Source organism: Sorex araneus, chromosome 3 (assembly GCF_027595985.1).
Source record: "Sorex araneus isolate mSorAra2 chromosome 3, mSorAra2.pri, whole genome shotgun sequence".
NCBI lineage: Eukaryota > Metazoa > Chordata > Mammalia > Eulipotyphla > Soricidae > Sorex > Sorex araneus.
Genome location: NC_073304.1, coordinates 7,218,129 through 7,244,794, shown reverse-complemented (window position 1 = coordinate 7,244,794; position 26,666 = coordinate 7,218,129). Strand labels below are relative to the sequence as shown.

Genomic DNA, 26,666 nt, shown 5'->3' with positions numbered 1-26,666 from the left:
TGTGCTGATGTGACTGGGCAGAAACAGAACCTGGGAAAGCAGTGGGGCGTGGCCAGGGGACTGCCACTCATGGTTGGCTTTTGCTCCAGAAAAATAAGCCTGAACCTGCCCAAGTTCTCCATCTCTGGCGACTATGACCTGAAGCAAGTCCTGTCTCAGCTGGGCATCAGCAGCGTCTTCTCCCAGCATGCGGATTTCTCAGGCATCACCAAGGATCAGAGACTGAGCATCTCCCAAGTGAGCTGGAGCTGCGGACTCATCGCTTTGTGGGGGACGCGCTCTGAGGATCCTGGTACTCAGGGGAGGGGCGCCAGTGTCTATCATGCTGTGTCTCCCCCTCTGTACCCCCTGTTCCCCCAGGCCCCCTGGGAAAGTGGTCCTTAGTTGGAAGAAAACTACATGCCCATATTATTTTTTAAAAAGGCTGGACCATAAAATATTCCCACCAACAATTAATGAGAATCCCTTTCTCACCTCAAACACACCAGCACTGGTCGTTCTTAATCTTTTTCATGTGGTATGAAGTGATATCTCGTTGTTCTTTTCATTTGTGTGCCCCTGATGATTCATAAAGTAGAGAATTTTTTATGTGCCTTTTGGCTATTCTTCTTTGAGGATTTTTTTACTTAAAATTGTTTTTACATGAATCACTGTGAGGTTCAGTTACAGACTGACAAACTTTCATGTTTACGTTTCAGTCATACACTGATTGAGTACCCATCCCTCCACCAGTGTCTTTGAGGAATTTATATTCATTTCTTCTCCCATTTTTGGTGGGGTTTGATGACTTTTTCTCTTGTAAAGTTCTACCAGAACCTTGTATATCTTGGATATTAACTCCTTATCAGCTGGGTGTTGGGTAAATAATTTCCCCATTCTGTGGGACATCTTGTACTTTGGTGACGGTTTCTTTGAGATGCAGAAGCTTCTTAGCTTAATGTCATCCCACTTGCTTATTTTTGTTTCCACCTTATTGGCAGTGCTGTTTCACCTTTGAAGATACTTTTAGCTTCGGTGTCATGGAGAGTTTGACTCTGTTTTCCTCCATGTGCTTTATGGATTCAGGTTTGATATTGAGATCTTCATAAATTTTGATCTGTTCCTGGCTGTAGAAAGAGGTCTGAGTTCATTTATTTGTATGTAGCTGCCCAGTTTTCCCAACACTTGTTGAAGAGGCTTTCCTTGTTCCACTTCATATTTCTTGCTCCTTTATAAAATACTAAGTGATCGTATATTTGAGAGTCTGTATCAGGATACTCACCACCATTCCATTGACCTTATGGGTCTGTCTTTATTCTACTCCCATGTTGTTTTAATTCCTACCACTTTTTATTGAGAAGAACTCCACCACATTGGGACCCATGGCCTAGAATGGAAAGATCAGAGTGAGAGACTATCTGAATTCCTCATGTCGACCAAGACCATCCATGGTAACTCACAGTTCCGGAAGGCCAAATCTAAACTCTAGACATGGGAGTCTCCCGGTGGACATTCCACAATGAAATTGACCACATCATATTCAATCGAAGGTTTTGCCTGACCGATGTTGCTATTGACCCAAAATTCCAAACAGGATCAGACCATCAACTCCTTTGTGCAAAATTCTACTTCACAGAGTGGGGAGAAAGGTCTGAAAAATTTAAGTCTAAGAAGGCAACTCCCAGAATGATCACCAACTGGGAGCTCTTTGGCACTATTACAGCAATGTGGGAAGATGCCATCCTTGACAACATCGACGAGGAATACGATCGACTGCTTCAGCACCTCCATGTCTGTGCGAAGAATGCCAAGAGTGAGAAAGCCACAAACAGATGCCTGTCTTCGGAAACTCTCGAGCTCATTCATCAACGTGCTTTGGCGCAAGCCTCAGGCAACCACAAGCTAACATCCGAGCTCACAAAGTTGTGCAGAGATGAAATAAAGAAAGACCTCAAAGAGAGAAGAGCAGCAGTGTTGGCCAGTGCAGCAGAAGCCAGAAAAAGTATTTGCAACACTCGCCTGTCCTTCGCAAAGTACAAGACCAAGATGACTGCTCTCCGACGTCCCGATGGATCTATCACATCTTCCAGAAAGGCAATGAGAGAATTATTCACTACTTCTACTCGGATCTCTTTGACAGCCATGTCTACCTGCCCACGTGCCAAATTCCGCAGGATGGACATGTCGTTCCCAATGTTCTCCCTTCTGAAATCCGACATGCTATTTCATTGGTAAAGACGCGTACAGCACCTGGTCCAGACAAGTTCAGACCCGAACACCTGAAGAATCTGCCTCCAGTACTCATCAATACACTGGCTCGACTCTTCACACGCTACCTGTCTGAATGCAAGGTTCTGTCTCAGTGGAAAACTAGTAGGACCATTCTGTTATACAAGAAGGGAGACATCCACGACATCGGCAACTATTGCCCTATCTGCCTGCTGTCTGTCATCTACAAGTTCTTCACTCGTGTCATCCTGAATAGAAGAGGCAGAACACTAGAAGAAAGACAACCATGTGAGCAAGCCGGGTTCCGAAGAGGATTCAGCATGACAGACCATATCCACAGTGACCAAACTCATTGAAGTTTTTCGAGAGTTCAAGATGCCGCTCTGTGTAACGTTCATTGACTTAAAGAAGGCCTTCGATTCTGTTGAGACTGAGGTGGTCATCAAAGCCCTAACCAAACAGGGCATTCAAACTCAGTACATCAGAATCCTCTTTGAGCTGTATTGTGGATTCACCACCAGGATCTCACCATTCTACAAGGAAGTGATCATTGATGTAAAGAGAGGGGTTCAGCAGGGTGATACCATTTCACTGAAACTCTTCAGTGCCGCCCTTGAGAACATCATGCGATGACTGGAATGGGAAGGAATGGGAGTGAAGATAGACGGTCGGCAATTACACCACCTCCGCTTCGCTGATGACATTGTTCTCATAACGCCAAACATTAGCCAAGTGGCACAAATGCTGGCCAACTTCAACCACGAGTATAGAAAGGTCGGATTGCAGCTGAATCTCAAAAAAGATGATGTTCATGAAAAACGAACTGGTCCCTGAAGTTCCATTTGCTCTCAATGGAACGAACATCTCCGAATGCAGCAGCTATGTGTACCTGGTTCGAGAAATCAACATGACGACCGACTTGGGGCCAGAACTGAGCAGGAGGAAGAGAGCAGCATGGAATGCATTCAAGAGCGTTGAAGAAGTGGTTAAGAGGACGAAGAACCTCTGACTCCAGGCACATCTTTTCGATTCCACCATTCTTCCTGCACTAACATATGCCTCAGAGACCTGGGCCCTATGCAAACAGGATGAGAACGCTATTAGTGTATCCCAAAGAGGAATCGAAAGAGCAATTCTCACTCAAGTGAGAGAAGAAATCCAGAGTTCTGACCTTCAAGTTCTGACCTTGATTCTTGTCGACGGTCAAGAATGAAGGACACTGTCTCGTTTGCCAAGGCATCAAAATTCAGATGGGCCGGTCATGTAATGTGATTCAGAGACGACCGCAGGACTAGAGCTATTACAGACTAGATTCCACGGGACGTCAGAAGACCTCATGGCCGCCCACCAACTAGATGGTCAGATTTCATTGTCAAACCCCTGAATGAACGATTTGAGGCTCTTCCTGTTCCTGGAGCAAGCAGATATCATTGGGCTGCACTAGCACCTGACAGGGACAAATGGAGATGTTACTGGCGCCCGCTCGAGCAAATCAAAGATCAATGGGACAACAAGTGATACAAGTGATTTTAATTGGACTGGAGCGATAGCACAGTGGGTAGGGCGTTTGCCTTGCACATAGCCAACCCAGGTTCAATTCCTCTGTCCCTCTCAGAGACCAGCAAGCTACCGAGAGTATCTCGCCCTCACGGCAAAGCCTGGCAAGCTACCCGTGGCATATTCGATATGCCAAAAACAGTAACAACAAGTCGCATAATGGAGACATTTCTGGTGCCTGCCGGAGCAAATAGACAACAATGGGATGATAGAGCTACAGTGCTATTTTAATTGAATAGCAATGAGATACACTGTTCCAAAGTTTTTCATGGTTGAATTTCAGTCATATCATGGTGCAACACTCATCCCTTCACTAGTGTACATTTCCCAACATCAATGTCCTAAGTTTCCCTCCCACTCTCGGCCCTGCCTCTATTGCATGCACTGTTCTCTCTCTCTCTTCTTTCTCTCTCTCTTTCTCTCTTGCTCTCTCTATCTCACTCTTGCTCTCTCTCCTCTCTCCTTTTGGGCATTATAGCTTACAATACAGGTACTGAAGGGTAATCATATATATCCCTTTACCTACTTGCAACATTCAGTTCTCTTTATTTCTTTATGAGCATTGTTATTTTTTGTTGATCATACTTATTTTTTACAAAATAATGTGCCCTTGGCTTAATTAGTCTTTTAGATTGTTTATTTAATTCAAGTTGGTTATTTTCTTTTTTAAAACTAATTTTCAATTGAATCACTGTAAAATACTAAGTAATAAAGATATTTATGATTGAATTTTAGGTGTACATTGTTTCAACACCAGTCCCTTCAGCCTTGTCCACTACATCCAACAGGGTCCCCAGTTTCCCTCTCACCACAATCTCCCAGTCTCCCTCTGTCGCAGACACTTTCCCCTCCACCATTGTCCTTGTGTTCCCTTCCCTAAGTAGACCCTGCCCCATCCCAGTGACAAGCTTCCTACTGAAGAGCAGTTCTCCTGCTCTTTGTATGTACTGACCTTGGGTATTATTATTTCCCCCTTTCTGCCTGCTTTGAGTCCTTTTGTTGGTCCTTTACTAGTTTCTTCACTATGCAGTTAGGCCATTTACACAAGCCTCTTCTTTCTCGCTAGTGAATGCTTGCATCAATATCAACTTTCCTCTTAACACTGCTTTTGCTGTGGCCCAAAGTCTGGCCGATCATGTCTTCTTTTTTATTTTTTCCAGGAATCTTTTGATTTCCTCTTTGACACACTGATTGCTAAGTAGTGAGCTGCACTTATTTATTCTTTCACTATGCATTAATCTCATTCATGTATTTATGAACACACTCGTTCACTTACTATTTTATTCATTCATTTTTTCTTTTACTCACTTTCTTACTCATCCATTTATTCACTCAATCAGCCTGGGTTGCAGGTAGCTTATTCAGTTATTCACTTTTTCATTCACTCATTCATCACTGATTCATTCACTTTCTTTTATTCTCACTCACTCATTTATTCACTCACTCATCCAGCCGGGGTGTTGGTAACTGAGCACTACTCGACCCAGGCATGAATTCAGACAGCAGGGGATCCTGCTGCTGAAACCTGGTCCTCTGCCACCCTCTGTCCAGGGGAGAGTGATTCCCCTCCACACATCAGTGGTTTGGTGTCTTGAGGGTGAGGACTGGATGCCCACTGAGGGCAATGGAGGGAATGGGGACCCTGGACCAGAAGGGGGTATTGTGATTTGAGAAGGGGGTGCGGGAGGTGGGAACTCAGGTGGGGCCCATGGGGGCTTTCCATGGAAGAGCAGCTGGACAGAGGGTCAGCAGGCAGTAGTCACAGGCGGGTCAGGAGAGTGGGAGGTCAGTGGAGGGGCGTGTGTGAGCTTGGGCTCCAGATCTACAGGGAAACCACAGTATCAGTGTCTCTTCCTCCTCTGGGAGAAAATGATCAAATTCAGGAAATAAGTCTTTCACTGTAGCTGGATCAGGGAGTCAGGAAATGGGAGGGCAGGGGGGAGATGGGGAGAGCAGCAGAGCTGCCCTGAGCCTCATTCCACCTGGACACCAGGACTGGTGTCGCCAAGCCCTGAGGTTTGATGATGGGCTGAAGCCCGATGGACACCTCCTGCAGGCAGTCCACTGAGATCTCCGTGTGCAGTGACCCATTGGATCTTGCCATCTCCATGTGACTTCGATGCAGTTATTAGTCCTGGGAATGGTGGACAGAGAGGTTCAGTCATTCTCAACAAGGTCACTGAATTGGGGGTTCAGAGATCAATTGCCACAATCGGAAGCAGGAAACTCCCACAGACCACCAAGCATTTTCAACACCTCTTGGGAGTCCCAGAACTCTACTCCGGGCTGTCCCACCCACCTGCAGAGGGCGCCAGAGCGCAGAGGTGAGTGGCGCGGTATCCCAGCACCACCAGTGCCCAGATGCTGGTGTGACCAAGCTGTTACTGTGCCTCTGACCTAGTACCTAGGAACTGGGGCTCCATGAGCCCCCTTCAGCCTCGTTAATGTTACAGAGCAGCTCAGCGGACTCAGGATTGAGTCCACCTGGGGCCCTGGGCCTCACCAAGGACATAAGGTAGGAAGGGCAGCTAGGAGAGGAGCCAGGGGCAGATCGAGGGAAGCTCAGAGAACCCTTTACTCTAGGTGAGTCCCTGCCCCAAATCTCCATGTGTCTCCAGCTTGGGAGCACCCGCAGTTCTTTGGGATTTGTGTGGTTTCTTCACCAGTGTGATGGGGAAATTCCTGGGGAGGAAGGTAGCGGCAGCTTACCCTCTCCCCACTAGCCCCCAGAGGACTATGATGATCCTCTGGCTGTGGATCCACCTTTCCTCTGCTTTCTTTATCCCTTACATGCTTACACACACACACACACACACACACACACAAACACACCAGCACCCTCCAACGCTCGCCTGTCCTTTGCCAACTACAAGACCAAGATGACTGCCCTCCAACATCCTGATGGATCTTTCACATCTTCCAGAAGGGCAATGGAGAGGATTATTCATGACTTCTACTCGGATCTCTTTGACAGCCACATCCACCTGCCCACATACCAAATTCCGCAGGATGGATATGTCATTCCCAACGTCCTCCGTTCCAAAATCCGACATGCCATTTTTTTTTTTTTGGTAAAGATGAATACAGCACCTAGTCCAGACGAGGTCAGACCTGAACACCTGAAGAATCTGCCTCCAGTACTCGTCAATACACTGGCTTGGCTCTTCACATGCTACCTGTCCAAATGCAAGATTCCATCCCAATGGAAAACCAGCAGGACCGTTCTATTCTATAAGAAGGGAGACATTCACGACATAGGCAACTATTGTCAAATCTGCCTGTTGTCCGCCGTCTGCAAGTTGTTCACTCGAGCCATCCTGAATAGTACAGACAGAACACTAGATGAAGGATAACCATGTGAACAAGCCGGGTTCTGAAAAGGATTCAGCATGATCGACCATGTGCACAGTGACCAAATTCATTGAATTTTTGCGGGAGTTCAAGATGCCGCTCTGTCTAACATTCATCAATTTAAAGAAGGCCTTCGATTCTGTTGAGACTGAAGTGGTCATCGAAGCCCTAGCCAAAAAGGGCGTTCAAACTCAGTACACCAGGATCCCTTGCGAGCTGTATTATTGATTCACCACCAGGATCTCAGCATTCTACAAGGAAGTGATCATTGACATAAAGAGAGGCGTACAGCAGGGTGATACCATTTCACCGAAACTCTTCAGTGCCACCCTCAAGAACATCATGCGATGACTGGAATGGGAATGAATGGGAGTGAAGATAGGCAGTTGGCAACTACACCACCTCCGCTTCGCTGATGACATCATTCTCATAACGCCAAACATTAGCCAAGTGGCACAAATGCTGGCCGACTTTGACCAAGAGTGTGGAAAGGTCAGGCTTCAGCTGAATCTCAGCAAAATAATGTTCATGAAAAACAAACTGGTCCCTGAAGCTCCATTTGCTCTAAATGGAATGAATATCTCTGAATGCAGCAGCTATGTGTACCTGGGTCGAGAACTCAACATGATGAACGACTTGCTGCTAGAACTATGCAAGAGGAAGAGAGCAGCGTGGAACGCCTTCAAGAGCATCAAAGAAGTGGTTAGGAAGACAAAGAACCTCCGGCTCTGGGCATATCTTTTTGACTCCATCATTTTTCCTGCACTAACATATGCCTCAGAGACCTGGGTCCTACAAAAACAGGATGAGGAAGCTATTCACATATCCCAAATAGGAGTCGAAAGAGCCATGCTTTACGTTTCATTCAAGTGAGAGAAGGAATCTGGAGTTCCGACCTCCATCAATGGTCAAAAATCAAGGACGCTGTCTCATTTGCCACGGCGTCAAAAATGAGATGGGCCAGACACATATTGAGATCCAGAGACAACCGCTGGACTAGAGCTGTTACTGACTGGATTCCACGGGACATCAAAAGACCACATGGCTGCCCACCAATGAGATGGTCAGACTTCTTCGTCAAAACCCTTAATAAACAGTTTGAGGCTCTTCCTGTTCCTGGAGAAAGCAGATATCATTGGGCTACACTCGCATGCGACAGGGACGAATGGAGACATTACTGGTGCCCACTTGAGCAAATTGAAGATCACTGGGATGACAAGTGATAAGTTAAGAGCACGTTCATGGACAAATTCTGTTATGACCCAATAAGTAGTAATTGAATAAGGACCCTGCTGGGGTTGTCAATTGTCAAGGAAAGTCTAACCTGGCCTGAGGACTATGGCATGGAACATATAGGGAGATGTCCCCAGGAAGAACCAAACTTTAAGTTTAATATCTCTTTTACTGTGCTCATACAGAATGACATTGCTAGAGCTATCATAATAAATAAATTTACAATGACTGTTTAAATGGATTAATAGCTGAGGAAAGGAGAAAGTAATACACCTCGGATGGAATCTCGCCCTTGGGTGGATCTCCTTTTAATCTGCAATGCTGAATCTTCAGATGAGGTTTTGTCCTTGAGTTAATCTCCTGAAGGAGAGGCTTTGCATCACTTTGTTGTTATGATCGTGTTTGACCCCAGCTTTGCATCCCCACCCTTCATGATTTCTATATAACCATGCTGTAAGGGGTAAGAAAAAGCTAGACTCTGGAAACAGACGTTGGAGAAGAACAGAACTACTCTGGGATGAGACTCTGGGACTGGACTCTGGGAGGAGATGCTAAGAAGGAGATGCGGAGACCGAGATGAAGACGAGACGCTGGGACTGGATGTTGGAAATGATAAATTCTGGACTTGACTGACTGACGGAGTCAGCTGAAGACTGACTCTGAGGACTGGATGCTGAGTACATATGTGAAAGACAAGGAGACTTGGATGATGGAACTCTGATTACAGGGACTAAGACCAAAACTATGACTACGAGTGCACAATAATAGGAGAGATCCGACCACGCTGGGGAGGAGAGAGAAATGAACCAAATGATAACCAGCCTGGAGCCCGGTTCCTGTGTCTCCATTCCCCTCGTCCATTCACCCATCGTCTGGCCTGGGGAGGCAGCTTTCAGTCATTGAACTCTCAAGCCCCCCGCATGCGTGGGCCCACCGTCCTTTTATTGAAACGTACACCCTGCCCTGAGTCTTTCCCAGTCTCTCTTCCTCTACACCTTGACTTGCCCGGTAACTCGCACAGCTACGCAAGGTCTAACTCTGGCTCTCGTTCCTTCCCTGAACACTCACGGAGGTTCTGTCCCATGATGGAACATGATGGATCGCCAGGACAAACCTGTCCCAGCACTGAGCTCTGCCTCATTTGTGCTGTCACAGGACAGTGCTCACAAGACTAGAAGGCATCAGTTTCAAACTGAACCCTGGTTACCTCGAGGTGCACTGTTTACAATAGCCAAAATCTGGAAAAAACCGGAATTCCCCAAAACAGATGACTGGTTAAAGAAACTTTGGTACATCTACACAATGGAATACTATGCAGCTGTTAGAAAAGATGAGTCACGACCTTTGCATATAAGTGGATCAACATGGAAAGTATCAGGTTAAGTGAAATGAGTCAGAAAGAGAGAGACAGACATAGAAAAACCGCACTCATCTGTGGAATATAAAGTTACAGATTGGGCGACTAACACCCAAAAGTAGTAGAGATAAGGACCCGAAAGTCTGCCCACAGCTTGGAAACTGGCCTCACATGCTGGGGGAAAAGGCAGCTGAGATAGAGAAGGGAATACCAAACAGGATGTTGGGAGGACCCATTCGGGTTGAAAGATGCGTGCCAAAAGTAGACTATAGACTGAACATGATGGCCACTCAATACCTCTATTGCAAACTGCAACACCCAAAAGGACAGAGAACAAAAGGGAATGCCCTGCAGCAGAGGCAGGGTGGGGTGGTGGGGGGTGGAGTTGGGGTGGTGGGAGGGATACTGGGAACATTGGTGGAGGAGAATGGGCACTGGTGGAGAGATGGGTAAATGATCACTGTATAACTGAAACGCAAACACGAAAGTTCATAAGTTTGTAACTGTACCTCACGGTGATTCACTAATAAAAAGTTTTTTAAAAAGCAATCTCTATGTTTAGCTATTTTCCCTCTAAGGCAGGTGAGGCAAATTCCAGGGACAAATGTCATCTAAAAGCCTCAAAAGTTTACTCTGTCTTTCTAAAAAAATAGTTATGCTGATCCCTGGTAGTTATATCAATACTAAATTTTTTAGAAACAGGTAGCACCTTTACTTTTGGCTGAAATAGATGACCCTTACTGTTCCCTTTTACTATTTTCCCAGGAACACATGAATATCATTCAACTCTCAAGCAAAACATTTATCCTGACTTCAAGTAAACCGTGTGCTTTGTTTAGATTAATTTGGCATCTGGTCTCAATGCCCACACCTTGATGGTGCTGGAAAATTATATCTACTTCCATGGTAGGGGCCAACTACTGATGCTCTACTTTTATCTCCCATAAACATGCTGGTTAATTAAATTAAGGAAAAAGACGTGCATGAGTCAGATCGTTTTGGGGAATTTTTAAGGGGGGGTGTTTAGTCACACCCAATGATATTCAGGGCTTACTATTGGATCTGCACCCAGGAATCACTCCTGGCTATGATCAGGGGATCTTGGGGTGCCAGGGATCAACCCCAGATCAGTTTATGCATGGAAAACTACTTACTATACTATCTCTCTGGACCCATGCACAGGTCAGATTCAACGGGGGCTGGGAATACTCTGAAGATGTAATGATAGTGTGTCAGAAGGGTGGACAGTTGAGTCAGGTTCCCATCATTTTGCCCCACAGACATATTTAATTTCTTTTTCTTTTTTAAAAATGATAAGTTTTATTTCATTCATTTATATTTGGCTTTTTAGGTCACACCTGAAAAGTTCAGAGTTTACTCCTGGATCTGCACTCAGAAATTGCTCCTGGTGGTGCTTGGGGGGCCATAAGGAATGCTGGAGATTGAATCCACGTTGGCCATGTACAAGGCAAACGCCCTCCCTGTTATATGATCGTTTTGGCCCCTCGACGTATTTTCTCACTGATCTCTGAATATGTGTGTGTACAATGAAGTATATGATGAGTTCGATCTCATGATTACCATAAGGATTCCTGGATTCATCTCTAAGCTCTGCCACCAGCAACACAAACAAGACAGACTGTTTGCTTAAACAGGACAGTTGTTTGTTTGAAGTCATGATGACTATTTTGTTGAGAGTAAAGCAATATTTATATTTATATGAAGGTAAAAGGGAACAGAAAGTTTCATCTGTTCCAGATAAAAGCCAAGAGACCACCTGTTTCTTGCAAATAAAGTTTTATAGACACACAGCCCTGCCCACTTCCCTGTGTTTGGTTACCTTCACTCCAAGGCAGTTGGGGCAGTTATTAGGGACAAGATGACAGCTGAAAGCCTTAAACATTTACTCTGTGTTCCTTTGTAAAGAAGTTTTCCAATCATCATTTGTTATATTTACACTTAATAATTAGTCATTGCAATGATCCCAATGATAACTTTTATTCTTTTATTTGAAGACTTTTAAAAAAATGCATAACAAATACAAGAGTAGCAATAGAGATTTCCCATCATCCTACAACCTCAAGGGAAACCAGTTTAACAGTGATTACATTTCTTCACTGTCACTGTCACTGTCATCGATTTGCTCGAGCAGGCACCAGTAACATCTCCATTGTGAGATTTGTTGTTACTGTGTTTGGCGTATTGGATACACGACGGGGAGCTTGCCAGCTCTGCCGTGTGAGGAAGATACTCTCGGTAGCTTGCCGGGCTCTCCGAGAGGGGAGGAGGAATCGAACCCGGATCGGCTGCATGCAAGGCAAACGCCTTACTGCTGTGCTATATCTCCAACCCAATTATATTTCTTACATAAGATAAATATTATTTAAGTTATGGAAAAAATATAAATTGTATGTATGTTCTAACAATCCTTATTATTTTTATCATATCACTGTGATTTATAAAATTCTTCATAATACAATCATTCCAGGTATTCAATGTTCCACCACCATTGTGAACTTTTCACCAATGTTTCCAGTTTCCTACCTACCTTCCAATCCTACCCACCTTAGAAGACACACATTTACTTCATATTCCTTGTTACAACAAAATGGCAAATGGAATTATCAAGAAATTGATCAATAAAGGATTATTTTAGATCATTTCTCTATGAAACAATGGTGCTACTAAAGTCATCATCAGAAAATTCACTGAGCTGGTTGGTGCAAGTTGATCCTTTTGTTATTATTTTCACCTATTGGCCTTATCGGGATTCTATGCAAATTTCCCATCAAATTTGTTGTACCCCTACTGGGCTGTCAATACTATGAAATTTGATTGGATCTCAGGCATACATGTTCCAATACCTGTCCCTTCACCAGTGTACCATTTCTCACCACCAATGTCCCCTCCTAACCCCATTCATACTGTCTTCCTCTATGGCAGGCACGTTTCCTCCTCCTCCTCCTCATTTCTCTCTGTCTCTGTCTCTCTCTCCTTCCTCCCTTTTGGGCACTATGTTTGGCAATACAGATACTGAAAGGTCATCATGTCTATCTCTTTACCTACTTTCAACACTCAGTTCTTGTCCAGAGTAATCTTTTCCAACTATTATCGTCCTATTGGTCCCAAATCTATCCTAACACACTTGCAACAAGCTTCCAACTATTGACCTCTTGGCTCCGGTTTTCCCTGGCCTTGGATATTGCTCTCGTAGTATTTCTAATATACTACAAATGAATGCAGTCATTCTATGTCTATCCCTCTCTCTGACTCATTTCACTCATCATAATACTCTCCATGTCCTTCTATTTATAAAAAATTTCATGACTTCACTTTTACTAACAGCTGCATAGTATTCTATTGTACAGATATGTCATAATTTCTTTACCCAGTTGTCTGTTCTCAGAGATTGGATTGTTTCCAGATTCAGGCTCTGATGAAAACTGCTGCGATGAACATAGGAGTGCAGATGGTGTTTCTGCTGTGTGTTTTGGGGCCTCCAGGATATATTCCTGGGTCAAATGGGAACTCAGTTCCTAGTTTTAAAAAATGCGTTCATGTTTCCCATATATATGGACCAGTAAGCATTCCCATCTACAATGAAAGAGAGTCCCTTGATCCCTGCATCCGCGTCGGCACTGGTTGCTCTCGTTCTTTAGGATGTTTGCCAGTCTCTGGTGTGAGATGATATCTCATTGTTTTCATTTGAACCTACCTGACAATAAGTGATGTATACACATTTTTTAATTGAAGATTAAGATTGTATCACTTGTATCACATGTAGTCCAGTTGATCTTCGATTTCCTCTAGTGGGTGCCAGTAATGTCTCTATTTGTCCCTGTCGCATGCTAGTGCAACCCAATGATACCTACTCACTCCAGGAACAGGAAGAGCCTCAAATCGTTAATTCATTCAGGGATTTGACGATGAAATCTGACCATCAAGTTGGTGGGCGGCCACGAGGTCTTCGGACGTCCCGTGGAATCCAGTTGGTAACAGCTCTAGTCCAGTGGTCGTCTCTGAATCTCATTACATGGCCGGCCCATCTGATTTTTAATGCCTTGGCAAATGAGACAGCATCCCTGATTTTTGACCGTCCATGGAGGTCACAACTCCGGATTCCTTCTCTCACTTGAGTGAGACATGATATTCCCAGCATAGCTCTTTCGATTCCTCTTTGGTATACCCGAATAGCACTCTCATCCTGTTTGTGTAGGGCCCAGGTCTCTGAGGCATATGTTAGTGCAGGAAGAAAGGTGGAATCGAAAATATGTGCCCAGAGTCAGAGGTTCTTCTACCTCTTAACCACTTCTTCAACACCCTTCAATGCATTCCACACTGCTCTCTTCCTCCTGCGCAGATCTGGCACCAAGTCGTTCCTCATGTTGAGTTCTCAATCCAGGTACACATAGCTGCTGCATTCGGAGATGTTCATTCCATTGAGAGCAAATGGAACTTCAGGGACCAGTTTGTTTCCCATGAACATTGTCTTGTTGAGATTCAGCTGCAATCCGACCTTTCCACACTCGAGGTCAAAGTTGGCCAGCATTTGTGCCGCAGGGCTAATGTTTGGCGTTATGAGAACGATGTTATCAGTGAAGCAGACGTGGTGTAATTGCCGACAGTCTATCTTCACTCCCATTCCTTCCCATTCCAGTCGTCACATGATGTTCTCGAGGGTGCACTGAAGAGTTCCGGTGAAGTGGTATCACCCTGCCACACTCCTCTCTTTACATCAATGATCAATTCCTTGTAGAATGGTGAGATCCTGGTGGTGAATCCACAATACAGCTCAAGGAGGATTTTGATATCCTGAGTTTGAATGCCCTGTTTGGCCAGGGCTTCGATGACCACCACAGTCTCAACAGAATTGAAGGCCTTCTTTAAGTCAATGAACATTAGACAGAGCGGCATCTTGAACTCTCGCGAAACTTCAATGAGTTTGGTCACTGTGTGGATATGGTCTACCGTGCTGAATCCTTTTCGGAATCCAGCTTACTTACATGGTTGTGCTTCATCTAGTGTTCTGCCTATTCTATTCAGGATGACACGAGTGAACAACTTGCAGACGATGGACAATGGGCAGATTGGGCGATAGTTGCTGATGTCGTGAATGTCTCCCTTCTTGTAAAACAGAACAGTCCTACTGGTTTTCCACTGAGACAGAACCTTGCATTCAGACAGGTAGTGAGTAAAGAGTCGAGCCAGTGTATTGATGAGTACAGGCGGCATATTCTTCAGGTGTTCGGGTCTGACCTTGTCTGGACCAAGTGCTGTATGCGTCTTTACCAAGGAAATGGCATGTTGGATTTAAGAAGGGAGAACGTTGGGAACGACATATCCATCCTGTGGAATTTGGTACGTGGGCAGGTGGACATGGCTATCAAAGAGATCCGAGTGGAAGTCGTGAATAATCCTCTCCATTGCCATTCTGGAAGATGTGATAGATCCATCAGGACATCGGAGGGAAGTCACCTTGGTCCTGTAGTTGGCGAAGGACAGGCGAGCATTGCAAATACTTTTCCCGACTTCTGCTGCACTGGCCAACACTGCTGCTCTTCTCTAAGATCTTCCTTTATCGCATCTCTTCACATCTCTAGGTTCAACGAGACTTGGAAACAAGATCCTCTGTCTGCCTCCTGCAATCTCTGGCATCTGAGGGAGGGGACCAACCCAGACACCCTACCCTACCCAAGCCAGATAAATACCTCAGTGGCCGACCCCACTACATCTACTACCCAGCCAGCGCCATGCTCCAGGCCGCCTCGGGAGGACACTTGAGCCGAACCTCAAGCAGGAGTGAAACCCCGCAAAGCCAGGTAAGTAGAACTTTGCGACCTTGAACTGTAGGTTCAACGAGACCTGGAAATAAGATCCTCTGTCTGCCTCTTCCAATCTCCGGCTTCTGAGGGAGGGGTCCAACCCAGATGTCCCACTCTACCCAAGCCAGATAAATACCTCACTAGCTGACCCCCACTACATCCACTACCCAGCCACCACCACGCTCCAGGCCACTCTCGAGACCACGCGGCCACAAAGCAGCTGCATGACACACCATAAAACACTTAATACCTATTATTCCCGCACCATATTTGATAGGGTTCAAATTTGGTGTGAACTATGGTAACACCTCTAAGGTCAATTGGAGGCCGTCCTAAAAGCCTCTGTCCGTCTCAGAGAGCCAGGCAAGCTACCGAGAGTATCCCGCCCGCACGGCAGAGCCTAGCAAGCTACCCGTCACGTATTCGATATGCCAACAACAAAAACAACAATTGGCCTCATTCACCTGTCACCGAAAGAGCCCCTGATACGGCAGCGTTAAGAAAGATGAGCAAAGGAGGCTGAAAAAATCTCAGGGACGAACTAGACTGCCAAAACGAAGCAAGACTTAAATGATTGTCTGTACTTTCAATTGCACGGACACTGGCATCAGAAGCACTCATCAAGGACCTGATGGTGCAAACGCAGAAGATCAAGTACGACATCATTTGTCTGACCGAAACAAGGAGACATCAATCACTTCATGCCATTTTCAACACTGGAGAAGAATTGTTCCTTGGAACATGTGACAACAGAGGTGTTGGTGGCATTGGTGTCCTTGTCAACACAAACTTGGCCATAAGCATCGATTCATTCGAATGCCTAACAACCCGAATTGGATGATTACGCTTGAATAGATGTGGCTCACTGCCTGCAGTTTCTATCTTCATCGTCTACACACCAACTTCCAACTACGATGAAGAAGAAATTGAGAGGTTCTACATGGAACTGGAGAAGTTCTATAAAGAAGACCACACCTTCTTCAAGATCATTGTTGGTGATTTTAATGCCAAGATAGGTACGAAAAGGTTGCCTGAAGAATTCCACATTGGGACACATAGCCTAGAATGGAACGATCAGGGTGAAAGACTGTCTGAATTCATCATGTCGACCAAGACCATCCAAGGTAACACACAGTTACAGAAGGCCAAATCTAAACGCTGGACATGGGAGTCTCCCAGTGGACACTCCACAACGAAATTGACCACATCATATTCAATCAAAGGTTTTGCCTGACCGATGTCGCTGTTGTCCCAAAATTTCAAACGGGATCGGATCACCGTCTCTTTCGTGCAAAATTCTACTTCACAGAGTGGGGAGAAAAGTCTGCAAAATTTAAGTCTAAGAAGACAACTCCTAGAATGACCACCAACTGGGAGCTCTTTGGCACTATTGCAGCAACGTGGGCAGATGCCATCCTTGGCAACATCGACGAGGAATACTATCAACTGGTTCAGCACCTCCATGACTGTGCGAAGAATGCCAAGAGTGAGAAAGCCACAAAGAGACGCTTGTCTTCGGAAACTCTCGAACTCATTCGTCAACGTGATTTGGCACGAGCCTCAGGCAACCACAAGCTAACGTCTGAGCTCACAAAGCTGTGCAGAGATGCGATAAAAATTAAAATTAAAAAAATTAATTTTTCATGTGTCTTTTAGTCATTTGGGTTCCTTTTTTGAGGAAGTTTCGGTTCATTTCTTCTCCCCATTTTGGATGTCTTTTTCTTGTAAAGTTCTACCAGTATATTATATATCTTTATTATTAACCCCTGATCTGATAGGTATTGCATAAACAATTTTTCCCATTCCTTGTGCTTTCTTTGCATCTTGGTCACCATTTCTTTTTTATTATTATTATTAGTGAATCAACGTGAGGTACATTTACAGACTTACAAATTGTTGTGCTTGTGTTTCAGTCATACAATGCTTGAGTACCCATCCCTCCACCAGTGCCCATTCTCCACCACCAATGATCCCAGTATTCCTCCCACCCTCTTTGATTATACAGAGAAAGGTTCCTTCGCCTCCAATTTTGTTGAGCGTTTTTATCATGAACGGGTGCTGGATCTTGTCAATGCTTTTTCTGCATCTATTGATATGATCCAATGGGTTTTATTTTTCTTTTATTTATAGTTGTATTATGTTGACTCAGGCACAGCCTGACAAGCTACCTGTGGCATATCCAATAATATGCCAAAAACAGTAACAACAAGTCTCACAATAGAGACGTGACTGGTGTCCGCTCAAGTAAATTGATGAGCAATGGGATGACAGTGACAGTGACAATTATGTCGACCGACTTGTGAATGTTAAACAATCCTTGCGTTCTTGCGGTGAATGCCAGTTGTTCAAGGTGTATGATCTTTCTGATGAATCACTGGATTCTATTTGCTAATATTTTGTTGAGTATCTTTGCATCCGGGATATCAACCTGTAGTTCTCTTTATTGTGATGCTTCTTTCTGCTTTTGATATCAGGGTGATCTTTGTTCCTAGAAACAGATTGGCAGTGTTTCTGTTTCTTTAATTTGCTGGAAAAGTCTGAAAAATATTGGCAGTAGTTCCTCTTTAAAAGTTTGGAAGCATTCACTAGTGAATCCATCTAGGACTGGGCTTTTTCTTTGGGGAATCTTTCTATTACTATTTCTATTTCCTTGAAATTGATAGATCTGTTTAGGTATTAGAAGTCTTCTTCAGTCTTGGGAGATTATGGGGATGCATTATTTTATCCATTTCTTCTAAGTTCCCTTGTTTCAGAGAATACAAATTCACAAAGTAACCTTCGATGATCTTTTGAATTTCTGTAGTTTCTGTTGTGAGATCCCTCCTTTCATTTCTAATTAGGTTTATTACAGTTCTCTTTCTCTTTCTTTGTGACTGTGGTTTATCAATATTTCTTATTTTTATTCAAAGAAACTGCTCTTTGTTTCACTGATCTTTTTGATCATTTTCTGGGATTTCAGTTCATTAATTTCTGCTCTAAGTTTTGTGATTTTGTTCCTTCTGCCTGTTTTGTGCTCCTTTTGTTGGTCTTTTTCTAAGCTCTTCAACTGTGAATTCAAGTTGTTAATGTGGGCCATATTTTTCTTCCTGATGAAAGCTTGCAGAACTGTAAACTTTCCCCTTAACCACTGCTTTAACTGTGTCCCACAAGTTCTGGTAACTCGTGACCTCATTCTTGTTTGTTTCTAAAAATCTGGTTTCATCTGATTTCCTCTCTAACCCACTAATTGATCATAGTGAGCTGCTTAATTTCCAAGTGTTTGATTTTATTCTCTGTTTCTGAGTGCAATTAACTTCTATATTCAGTGCATCATGGACTAGAACAATAGTTGACACAGAACTATGAAATTTGGAGGCCATGACCTCCAGGAGCTGTGGAACTGGAAGGAATTAGTGGCTTGGTGGCTTGATGAGAATCAGTAGTAGAACTGGGCTGTTTCTATGTCAGAGGATGTTGGATGTGGGTAGGAGCTGGGGCTTCCAGTCGGATAGTGGTGTTTTGAATCGCCCACACAGATGCTGAGATTTAAAGTTCTCACCCCAGAGACGAATTCATCTGTAACAATTCTACATTATATTTCTGGTGTTCTGTTTCCCTTGTTCAAATTTGAACCTGAGGACTCCTAGTCTTGTGAGTACTGTCCTGTGAGAGCACAAGTGATGCAGAGCTCAGTGCTGGTATAGGATTGTCCTGGTGGTCCATCAGGTTCCATCACGTGACAGAGCCTCTGTGAGAGTTCAGGGAAGAAATGAGATCTGGAGTTAGACCTTGCACAGCTGTGGGAGGAACTGGGCAAGTCAAGGTCTCAAGGAAGAGGGATTGAGAAAGCCCCTGGGCAGGGGGAAGGTTGGAGCTGCTCAAGAGCCCCCCCTCAAGCTTATGCTCTCACAGAGTGGCTGGCTGTAGGGGGCACTGTGGAGAGGCTGGTGCTGAGCAGCCTCTTCCTGGAGACCTTGACTGGCCCAGTTCCTCCCACAGCAGTGCAAGTTCTCCTGGGCTGTAAGTTGACTGTGGGACAGAGTGTCATGGATGTAAGAGCTGGGCCAGAGGAGAGGAGAAGGTGAAGGTTTCCCAGCTGAGCTCCCAGGTTTGGCTGCAGCCTGGCTGGGGGCTGGGAGATAGATGACAGGACAGAACAGGACAGTACAGGACAGGACAGGGCAGGGCAGGTAGGGGCGGGCAAGGCAGGAGATTGGAGGCGGGTCCTGCTGGGATAAATGAGCACTACGGAAGCCTTCTGAGCAGTCTCCGACCTACACAGCCTGACGGTCCTTTGTCTCTGCTCTGCTCAGGGACAGTAAGTACAGCGACTGGATGGTTTGGGCAGTGGGCATGCGAGAGGGACAGAGATGGGCAGACAGAGAATGGAGGTCCTAGGCTTGAGGGCACGAGGGAGGGTCCAGGGGTGGGCCAGTGTCCTGGGATTTGCAGAGACATGAAGCTTTGTGGGTGGCCTGGCCAGGCAGGAAAACTCTCTACAGAGGAAGGAGGAGCCCGTGCATGAACAGCTGAGGTGCGCCCCTCTCTGTGCCCAGGCCAGACCCTCAGTGCTCAAGCCTCAGTGCCCCTGCAAGTCGCTATGACACCCTTTGTCTGCAGCACTCTTTAGGGGCAGCTTCTTTGGCGCCAGTGGGCCGACCTGCACTGCTGACGTGGGACTGGCGTCAGGGACCCTCGACGGGGTGCCCCAGGTCCACATACAGGTCAGCCCAGGAACACAAATATGGGAGCAGACAGATCCTGGGAACTCGAGAGCTCGGGAACCCCAGCTCCGCCGTGCCCTGTGCGTGCTACTATCAGGAAACCCTGAGAGATGCTTTTCCTTCCAGACTGAGGGAGGAGGCATGTCTCTTCGGCTGGCTCTACTCCTCGCGGCTGCCGTCTGTCTCCGTGTCTCCTGCAGCATTTCGCACATCCAAGAGCTAAGGGTGAAGATGCAGAAAATATACCATGGCCCCCCCGTGGATATCTCCAGACAAGTCCACAGAAACAATGAATTCACCTTCAACCTCTACAGGCTCTTGGCTGCCCGAGATCCCTCGATCAACATCATCTTCTCCCCACTCAGCGTCTCCATGGCTCTGGCCTTCTTGGCACTTGGGACCGGTGGCCACACCAAGACCGAGATCCTCCAGGGCCTAAAGTTCAACTTCAACGAGACACCTGAGGCCGACATCTACTGGGGCTTTCATCTGGCGAGGAGCCTCCTGAACATGACCAGGAACATCCTGCAGCTGAACATGACCACCACCTTGTTTGTGGACCAGCAGCTGGTGCTGAAGAAGGATTTCCAGAAAAAAGCTCAGGCCCTGTATGGAGCCAAAGCCACCTCTGTAGACTTCCAAAATCTCACCACCACCGTGAAGCTCATCAATGACTATGTGGAGCAGAAAACAAACGGGAAAATCCTGGACGTGGTACTAGACTTAAACAAACAGACCAAGATGCTTTTGGTGAACTCCCTCCTCTTCAAAGGTGAGGTCACGCATGTGGGAGGGAACCGGGGCTCACCAGTCCCATTTGTCCTTGACTGTAACTGCTCCCAGCAACCCTGACCTCTTCCCCATCCCCTACTCCCATTTCCCTGTACTCCTGAAGTCCCACTGGTTCTCAGTCAGCACATCAGCCAGCTCTTGGCTACCTTGTCCCCCATTCTACATTTGTGGGGTCTCCCCGTTCTTAAAATGCCTTCACAAATCAAGCCTAGACACCCCACAGGGTCTGGGGTGGGCTGAGGGTATTTCAGGACTCAGGGACTCAGGGACCATGTGCAGAGCACACAGGATGCACTACCCCCCATGATTTCCATCATTCTCTCTGCCTCTAGCCAAGTGGATGACGCCCTTTGACCCCACTAACACCTTCATGTCATATTTCTACGAGAGCGACATCACCGTGCTGAAGACTCCCATGATGAGAGCTGATAACCTGGAGGTGTTCTACTTCCGGGACGAGGAGCTCTCCAGCACCTTGGTTCAGCTCCCATACACGAGTAGTGTTGCCTTAGCTCTCCTCATCCTCCCTGACCAGGGTAACATGTCCAGGGTGGAGGCTGCACTGCTCCCAGACACGCTCCAACGCTGGAGGAAGTCGCTGAAAATAAGGTACCACAACCCATCTCTGCTGGCTCCTCCTCCATGGTCCTCTCTTCCCCATCCACCAACACCACGGACACCACCAACCCCAGAACAGTAACATCCCTCAGGGGGAAACCACTAGGTTTGGGGCTCCCCAGCTCTGGGGCCTATATCACTCCTGAGTGTCAGGGAGACCAGTTGCCTCTGAGAGGCAAATGGTCAAGGTGTGGGGTGAGGACTCTCAACCAACCTGGCACTCACCTGCCTCTCTCCAACACCCACCCCAGCATAGTGCCAAGCAGAGGATAAACAAAGACAACTGGGGTTAGACAGGCTTGGGGACAGCTTCACACCAGCTCAGATAGGACCATTTACTCACATGTTGACTTACTTACCCATATACTCTTTTTTATTCTACTTTTTATTCTTTTTCTTTAAATTGAATCACCATGAGCTACAGTTACAAAACTTTTATGTTTGAGATTCAGTCTCCCAACGATTGAATACCCATCCCTCCTCCAGTGCACATTTTCTACCACCAATGTCCCCAATATCTTTCCCCCCACTGCCCCACCAATCCCCCAGTATCTATGGCAGACAATTTCCCCCATACTCTCTCTCTCTTCTTTGGGACATTATGGTTTGCAATACAGATACTGAGAGGCTATCATTTTTGGTTCTTTATCTACTTTCAGCACACATATCCAATCCGAGCGGTTCCAACAACTATCATTGACTAAGTGATCCCTTCTCTATTCCAGCTGCCTTCTCTCCCATCTCATAAGGCAGGCTTCCATCTATGGAACAATCTTCCTGGCCTTTGTCTCAAATGTAATTCGGTGCCAGTCTCATATTATGATATTTTATATTCCACAAATGAGTGCAGTCATTCTATGTCTGTCCCTCTCTTTCTGACTCATTTCACTTAGCATGATACTCTCCATGACCTTCCAATTATAATCAGATTTTATGACTCTGTCTTTCATAACAGCTGCATAGTATTTCATTGTGTAGATGTAGCAAAGTTTCTTTAACCACTCATCTGTTCTCAGGCACTTGGGTTATTTCTAGATTCTGGCTATTGTGAACATACAGGTGCAGATGTCATTTCTTCCACTACCTAATGATTTATTATTTACTCACATTTATTCACTTGTTCATTCACTCACTGATTATTCTCTTACTCATTTATTTACTCATTTCTTTATTTTTTTGCTACCTCATTTATTAAATCAAGGATCAGTCACGTTCACTCAGCAGCTCAGTACGGTAACTGAGCACTGCTAGGTCCAGCCTCCACTCTGTACTTGAGGGGAGCCTGCACAGGCCAGTCTGCTTCTGCTCCTAGGACGGCAAGCTTGTACCTGCCCAGGTTCTCCCTCTCCGAGGTCTATGACTTGGAAGAAGTCCTGCCTAAGCTGGGCATCGCCAAGGTCTTCTCCCAGGAGGCGGATTTCTCAGGCCTCACCCCCGCCAGGAACGCGAGCCTTTCCAGGGTGAGCCGGAGCTGCGGACCTGCCGTCTCTGAGAAGACAGGGTGCATCAGCTGGGTGTCCGGAGGGCCCCCGAGTCGGTCATAGCTGTGTCTCCTCTGGCATCCCTGCACTCCCAGACTCCCGGCAGTGTTGGTGTGTGATTGGGGGTCCCATCCCCGCGGTGGAAAAGTGTCTGAGTTGAGACCCATATTGTGCTGCCTCAGGGCCACTCAAGCCCTCCAGCCTCTGCTGGCCCACCAGAGAGTGGGGGCTCGGTACTGGTCACTGGCCCAGCAGGGAACAGCAGGGAGCAGCTCGCGGGGTAAAGGATCCTATAGGCTGTGCTGAGATGGACCTCAGCCAGGGGGGACACCTTACCTGCTCTGACTCCCCAGTGCGTGAAATTTCATTCCTTCCAGGGTGGTCGGGCTGATCTGGCCTGGGAGCTGGCAGCCAGGGGACAGGCAGAGATCACGGGCACGGCCCAGCCAGGAGGCAGGGAGCAGAAAGCCGGGACTGTCCACTCTGCTCCAGGTGCTCTGTCAGCAACTGCCCCACCCACAGGGGCTCCTTCTAGGAGCAAAGGAAAAGCCCCTGAGTTGCCTCTTCCTCCTCCCAGGATGCGTGTTGGGGACCTCAGGCACTGTCCCAGGCAGAGCAGGACACCGAGGCCCCTCTCTCGTCTCCACACCTGAGCTCACTCTTGCCCACGGCCTGTTCCACCTGAGCTCACTCCTGGCCCTCGAACCATTTGCCCATCTGTGCTGGCTCACCGCTGGGATCTGGGGGGAACCATGATAGATAACCCCCCAGGCCGGAACAGCTGCCCCTCATGGGGCTCTGGCAGGCTGGCTGCTTCTGCTCGTCCTGCCCAGTGGTGACAGCTCTGTTTCCCCAGGTGGTCCACACAGCTCTGCTGGATGTGTCCGAGAATGGCTCTGAAGGAACTGAAGGAGATGCCACCACAGGAAATGAACCTAATCCTCTTGGCACAAGTCCAAATATTATAACTGTGAACTTCAACAGGCCCTTCTTGGTGGCCGTCATCTCAGAGGACACACAGGGCATCCTCTTCCTGGGCAAAGTGGCCAACCCGACCCTGCCTGGAGCAAGTGTGCCGTATGTAAGGGAATAATGGGACCTATCACGAGAAGCTGGCACTGCCCAGGACCCTCACACCCCGGCCCACCTGGGTCACCTTCCTGGTGGCTGTGTCCAGTGGGGGGGGGGGGGCTGCGTGAGAACAATAAACATCTTCCTCACCACACATGACCCAGAGGTCCCTGAGGGACCCTTTATCTGCCTCCGCTGGCCCCTGTTCCTGGACCTCAGCCCTGTCCCTCAGCTCTGGGCAGTCCATGTTCAGGGGCGCAGACCTGGGGAATCTAGCTGCTTCCATCTCCTTGGCTCTTTCTGCTCAATTTGGGTGTACTCGGCCCAGGACCAAGACTGTCCGACTGGACCCCTCAGAGCACCCGAGTCAGGGCCTCAGCTGAGCTGGCACCCCTGCTAGGACGCTAGCCCTGGCTCCAGCAGCCCAGTTTGGGAGAAAATTTTCAACCAGGTTCAGCTGGAGCCCCTCAGTTCCTCAGGGTCCCCCTCCTTCCTGGACAGAAGCCCCTGACCCAGCAGCAGAAATGAAGGCGGGGGCACCGCGGGAGAGCAGCAGAGCTGAACTGAGCCTGGTCCCTGCATCCTCAGGTCACCCGGGCACCAGAACAGGTGTCTCTCTCCCTCAAGGTGTGATGATGGATGGAAGCCTGCACCTCCTACAGGCAGTCTGCTGAGATCTCTCAGGACATGCCCATTTTCAGTCTTGCTGTCACCATGTGACATCGGTGCTGTCATTAGTCCCGGGATCTGGGGAGCAGAGAGAATCAATCATTCCCCACAAGGCCACTGATTTGGGTGTCTAGAGAGCCAGTTCTGAGGGCAGGGAGCCCCCCCACCAGGAGATTAAGCATTTCGACCACCATTAAGGAGACCCAGAATTCAACTCAGGGCTGACGCTATGCATCTACAGTGTGGGCATGGGGTGGGGTCCTGCACTGTGGGGAGGGTCGGGGGTCCCCACAGTGTGGGGAGTGGGTGAGGACCCTGCAGGTCAGCTGCAGGGCACAAACATGTCATCACCACAGTGGGTCCCCCTGTGTGCTGGGCCATGAGTCAATGGGAGCTTGAGGGTCAAGGGTGCAGGGACCCAGAAAGGCTGGAATTGGAGACAACACAATGAGGGGACCCCAGGTAGAGACTGGAGTGACCCTGCAGGGGTGACAAGGGAGAGAAGAGACAGGTGAAGGCACCTAGAGGCAGCCCAGATAATGTGCCCAACACCAGGCCCCACTCAAATTCTGGGACTTCGGGTGATTCTGCACCAAATATGGATACCCAAACCACATAAAAAAAAGATCCCTGAGTACCGCCCAGTTGGCCCCAAAACAAACAGCAACAGCAAAAGAGCCCAGGGTATTTGCACCAAATTTTGGATGAGATTCAATTCATGTACACACGCTGTTAAAATAGTCGTTGACAAAGTAAACAAAATGCCTTGTTTATTTCTGGTATAACAAGGCCTTTGGGTCATCCATAAACCAAATAGAAGCGAAGAGGGAAACTTGGGAATTTGATTTGGGGGTGGCAGGAAGGTCGCTGTGGAGAAAGAGTGAGCTGGACTGCTCCTTAAAGATGGACCCAGATTCTGGATGATTCCTGGTTTCAGAAGAGATCAAGAGGGCCAGGCCAGGCTGGGCACAGAGCTCTGGGCACGTGTGACCAGCAGGGGGCAGAGTAGGGAGCTTATAGAAAGCCTGAGTGTAGAAGGAGCACTTGGCTCTATAGGGGTGTGTGTGTGTGTGTGTGTGTGTGTGTGCGCGCGCACGCACGGACCTTTGTCTCTGTCTCTCTGTCTCTGTCTCTGTCTCTGTCTCTCTCTTTCTGTCCCAGGGTCTCTATCCATATCTCTGACATTACTAATCCTTGGCTGTTCCATGCTGGGAGTGTGCTTGGGAGGGGCCTTGGTTGGGGTCCCAGAGCCCGGGGGCACAGAGGGCGCTCCGAGACCTGAGCCTCTGCAGGGCGCCCAGTGGGGTGAGTGTCCCTGAAGGGGGAGTTTCTGTCCCACAGGGGTGAGGCTCATGTCTGCCTCGGTGGACCATAACTGGGCATCCCTGCAGCTGGGCACCCACAAGTGGGTCCCCCATGCTGCTGACACCCCATAGAGCCGGGCACACTGTGCAGATGACACCCCATACAGCTGCCAGGACCTGCAGGTTCACAACTTCCCAGGTCAGGAGGGGCCCTGCAGGCCGAGCAGTGAACTCTCAGCAGTGTTGACTGTTTCCGGATTCCCCTGAGTGGAGAAACAGACACCCCGAGTTCTCAGCACTGACGGGCTGCAGAGGTGACCAAAGCAACACAGACACCCACCTACCACCAACGGTCAAACAGATGAGCCCTTTCTCTTGTGCTGATGTGACAGGAAAGGGATAAGAAACAACGATCTGACGGGAAACATGTGTGACTGCAAAGAGACGGTTGCATCGGCCCGAGAATAAATAAAGCGTTGAGCCCTGGGAGGAGGCGAGGG

General features: G+C 47.4%; 1 protein-coding gene across 1 annotated transcript; it reads left to right on the top strand.

The window, feature by feature from the left end:
* Positions 1-69: 69 nt before the first annotated feature.
* On the top strand, positions 70-26,298 carry LOC129403342 (serpin A3-8-like). The gene is made up of 7 exons (XM_055130264.1): positions 70-237; positions 6,219-6,280; positions 20,432-21,003; positions 21,356-21,632; positions 22,954-23,101; positions 23,979-24,192; positions 26,204-26,298. The coding sequence occupies exons 1-7, from the start codon at positions 70-72 to the stop codon at positions 26,296-26,298; spliced, it is 1,536 nt and encodes a 511-aa protein (XP_054986239.1).
* The last annotated feature ends 368 nt before the right edge of the window (positions 26,299-26,666 follow it).

What these genes read in the sequence shown, in the direction of transcription:
- LOC129403342 (XM_055130264.1), top strand. Translation starts at nt 70, where the DNA reads ATGGTTGGCTTTTGCTCCAGAAAAATAAGCCTGAACCTGCCCAAGTTC. An exon ending in GAACTCCCTCCTCTTCAAAG is followed by an intron (nt 21,004 to 21,355) that starts GTGAGGTCACGC and finishes CTCTGCCTCTAG; the next exon opens with CCAAGTGGATGACGCCCTTT. An exon ending in CCCGACCCTGCCTGGAGCAA is followed by an intron (nt 24,193 to 26,203) that starts GTGTGCCGTATG and finishes TCTGTCCCACAG; the next exon opens with GGGTGAGGCTCATGTCTGCC.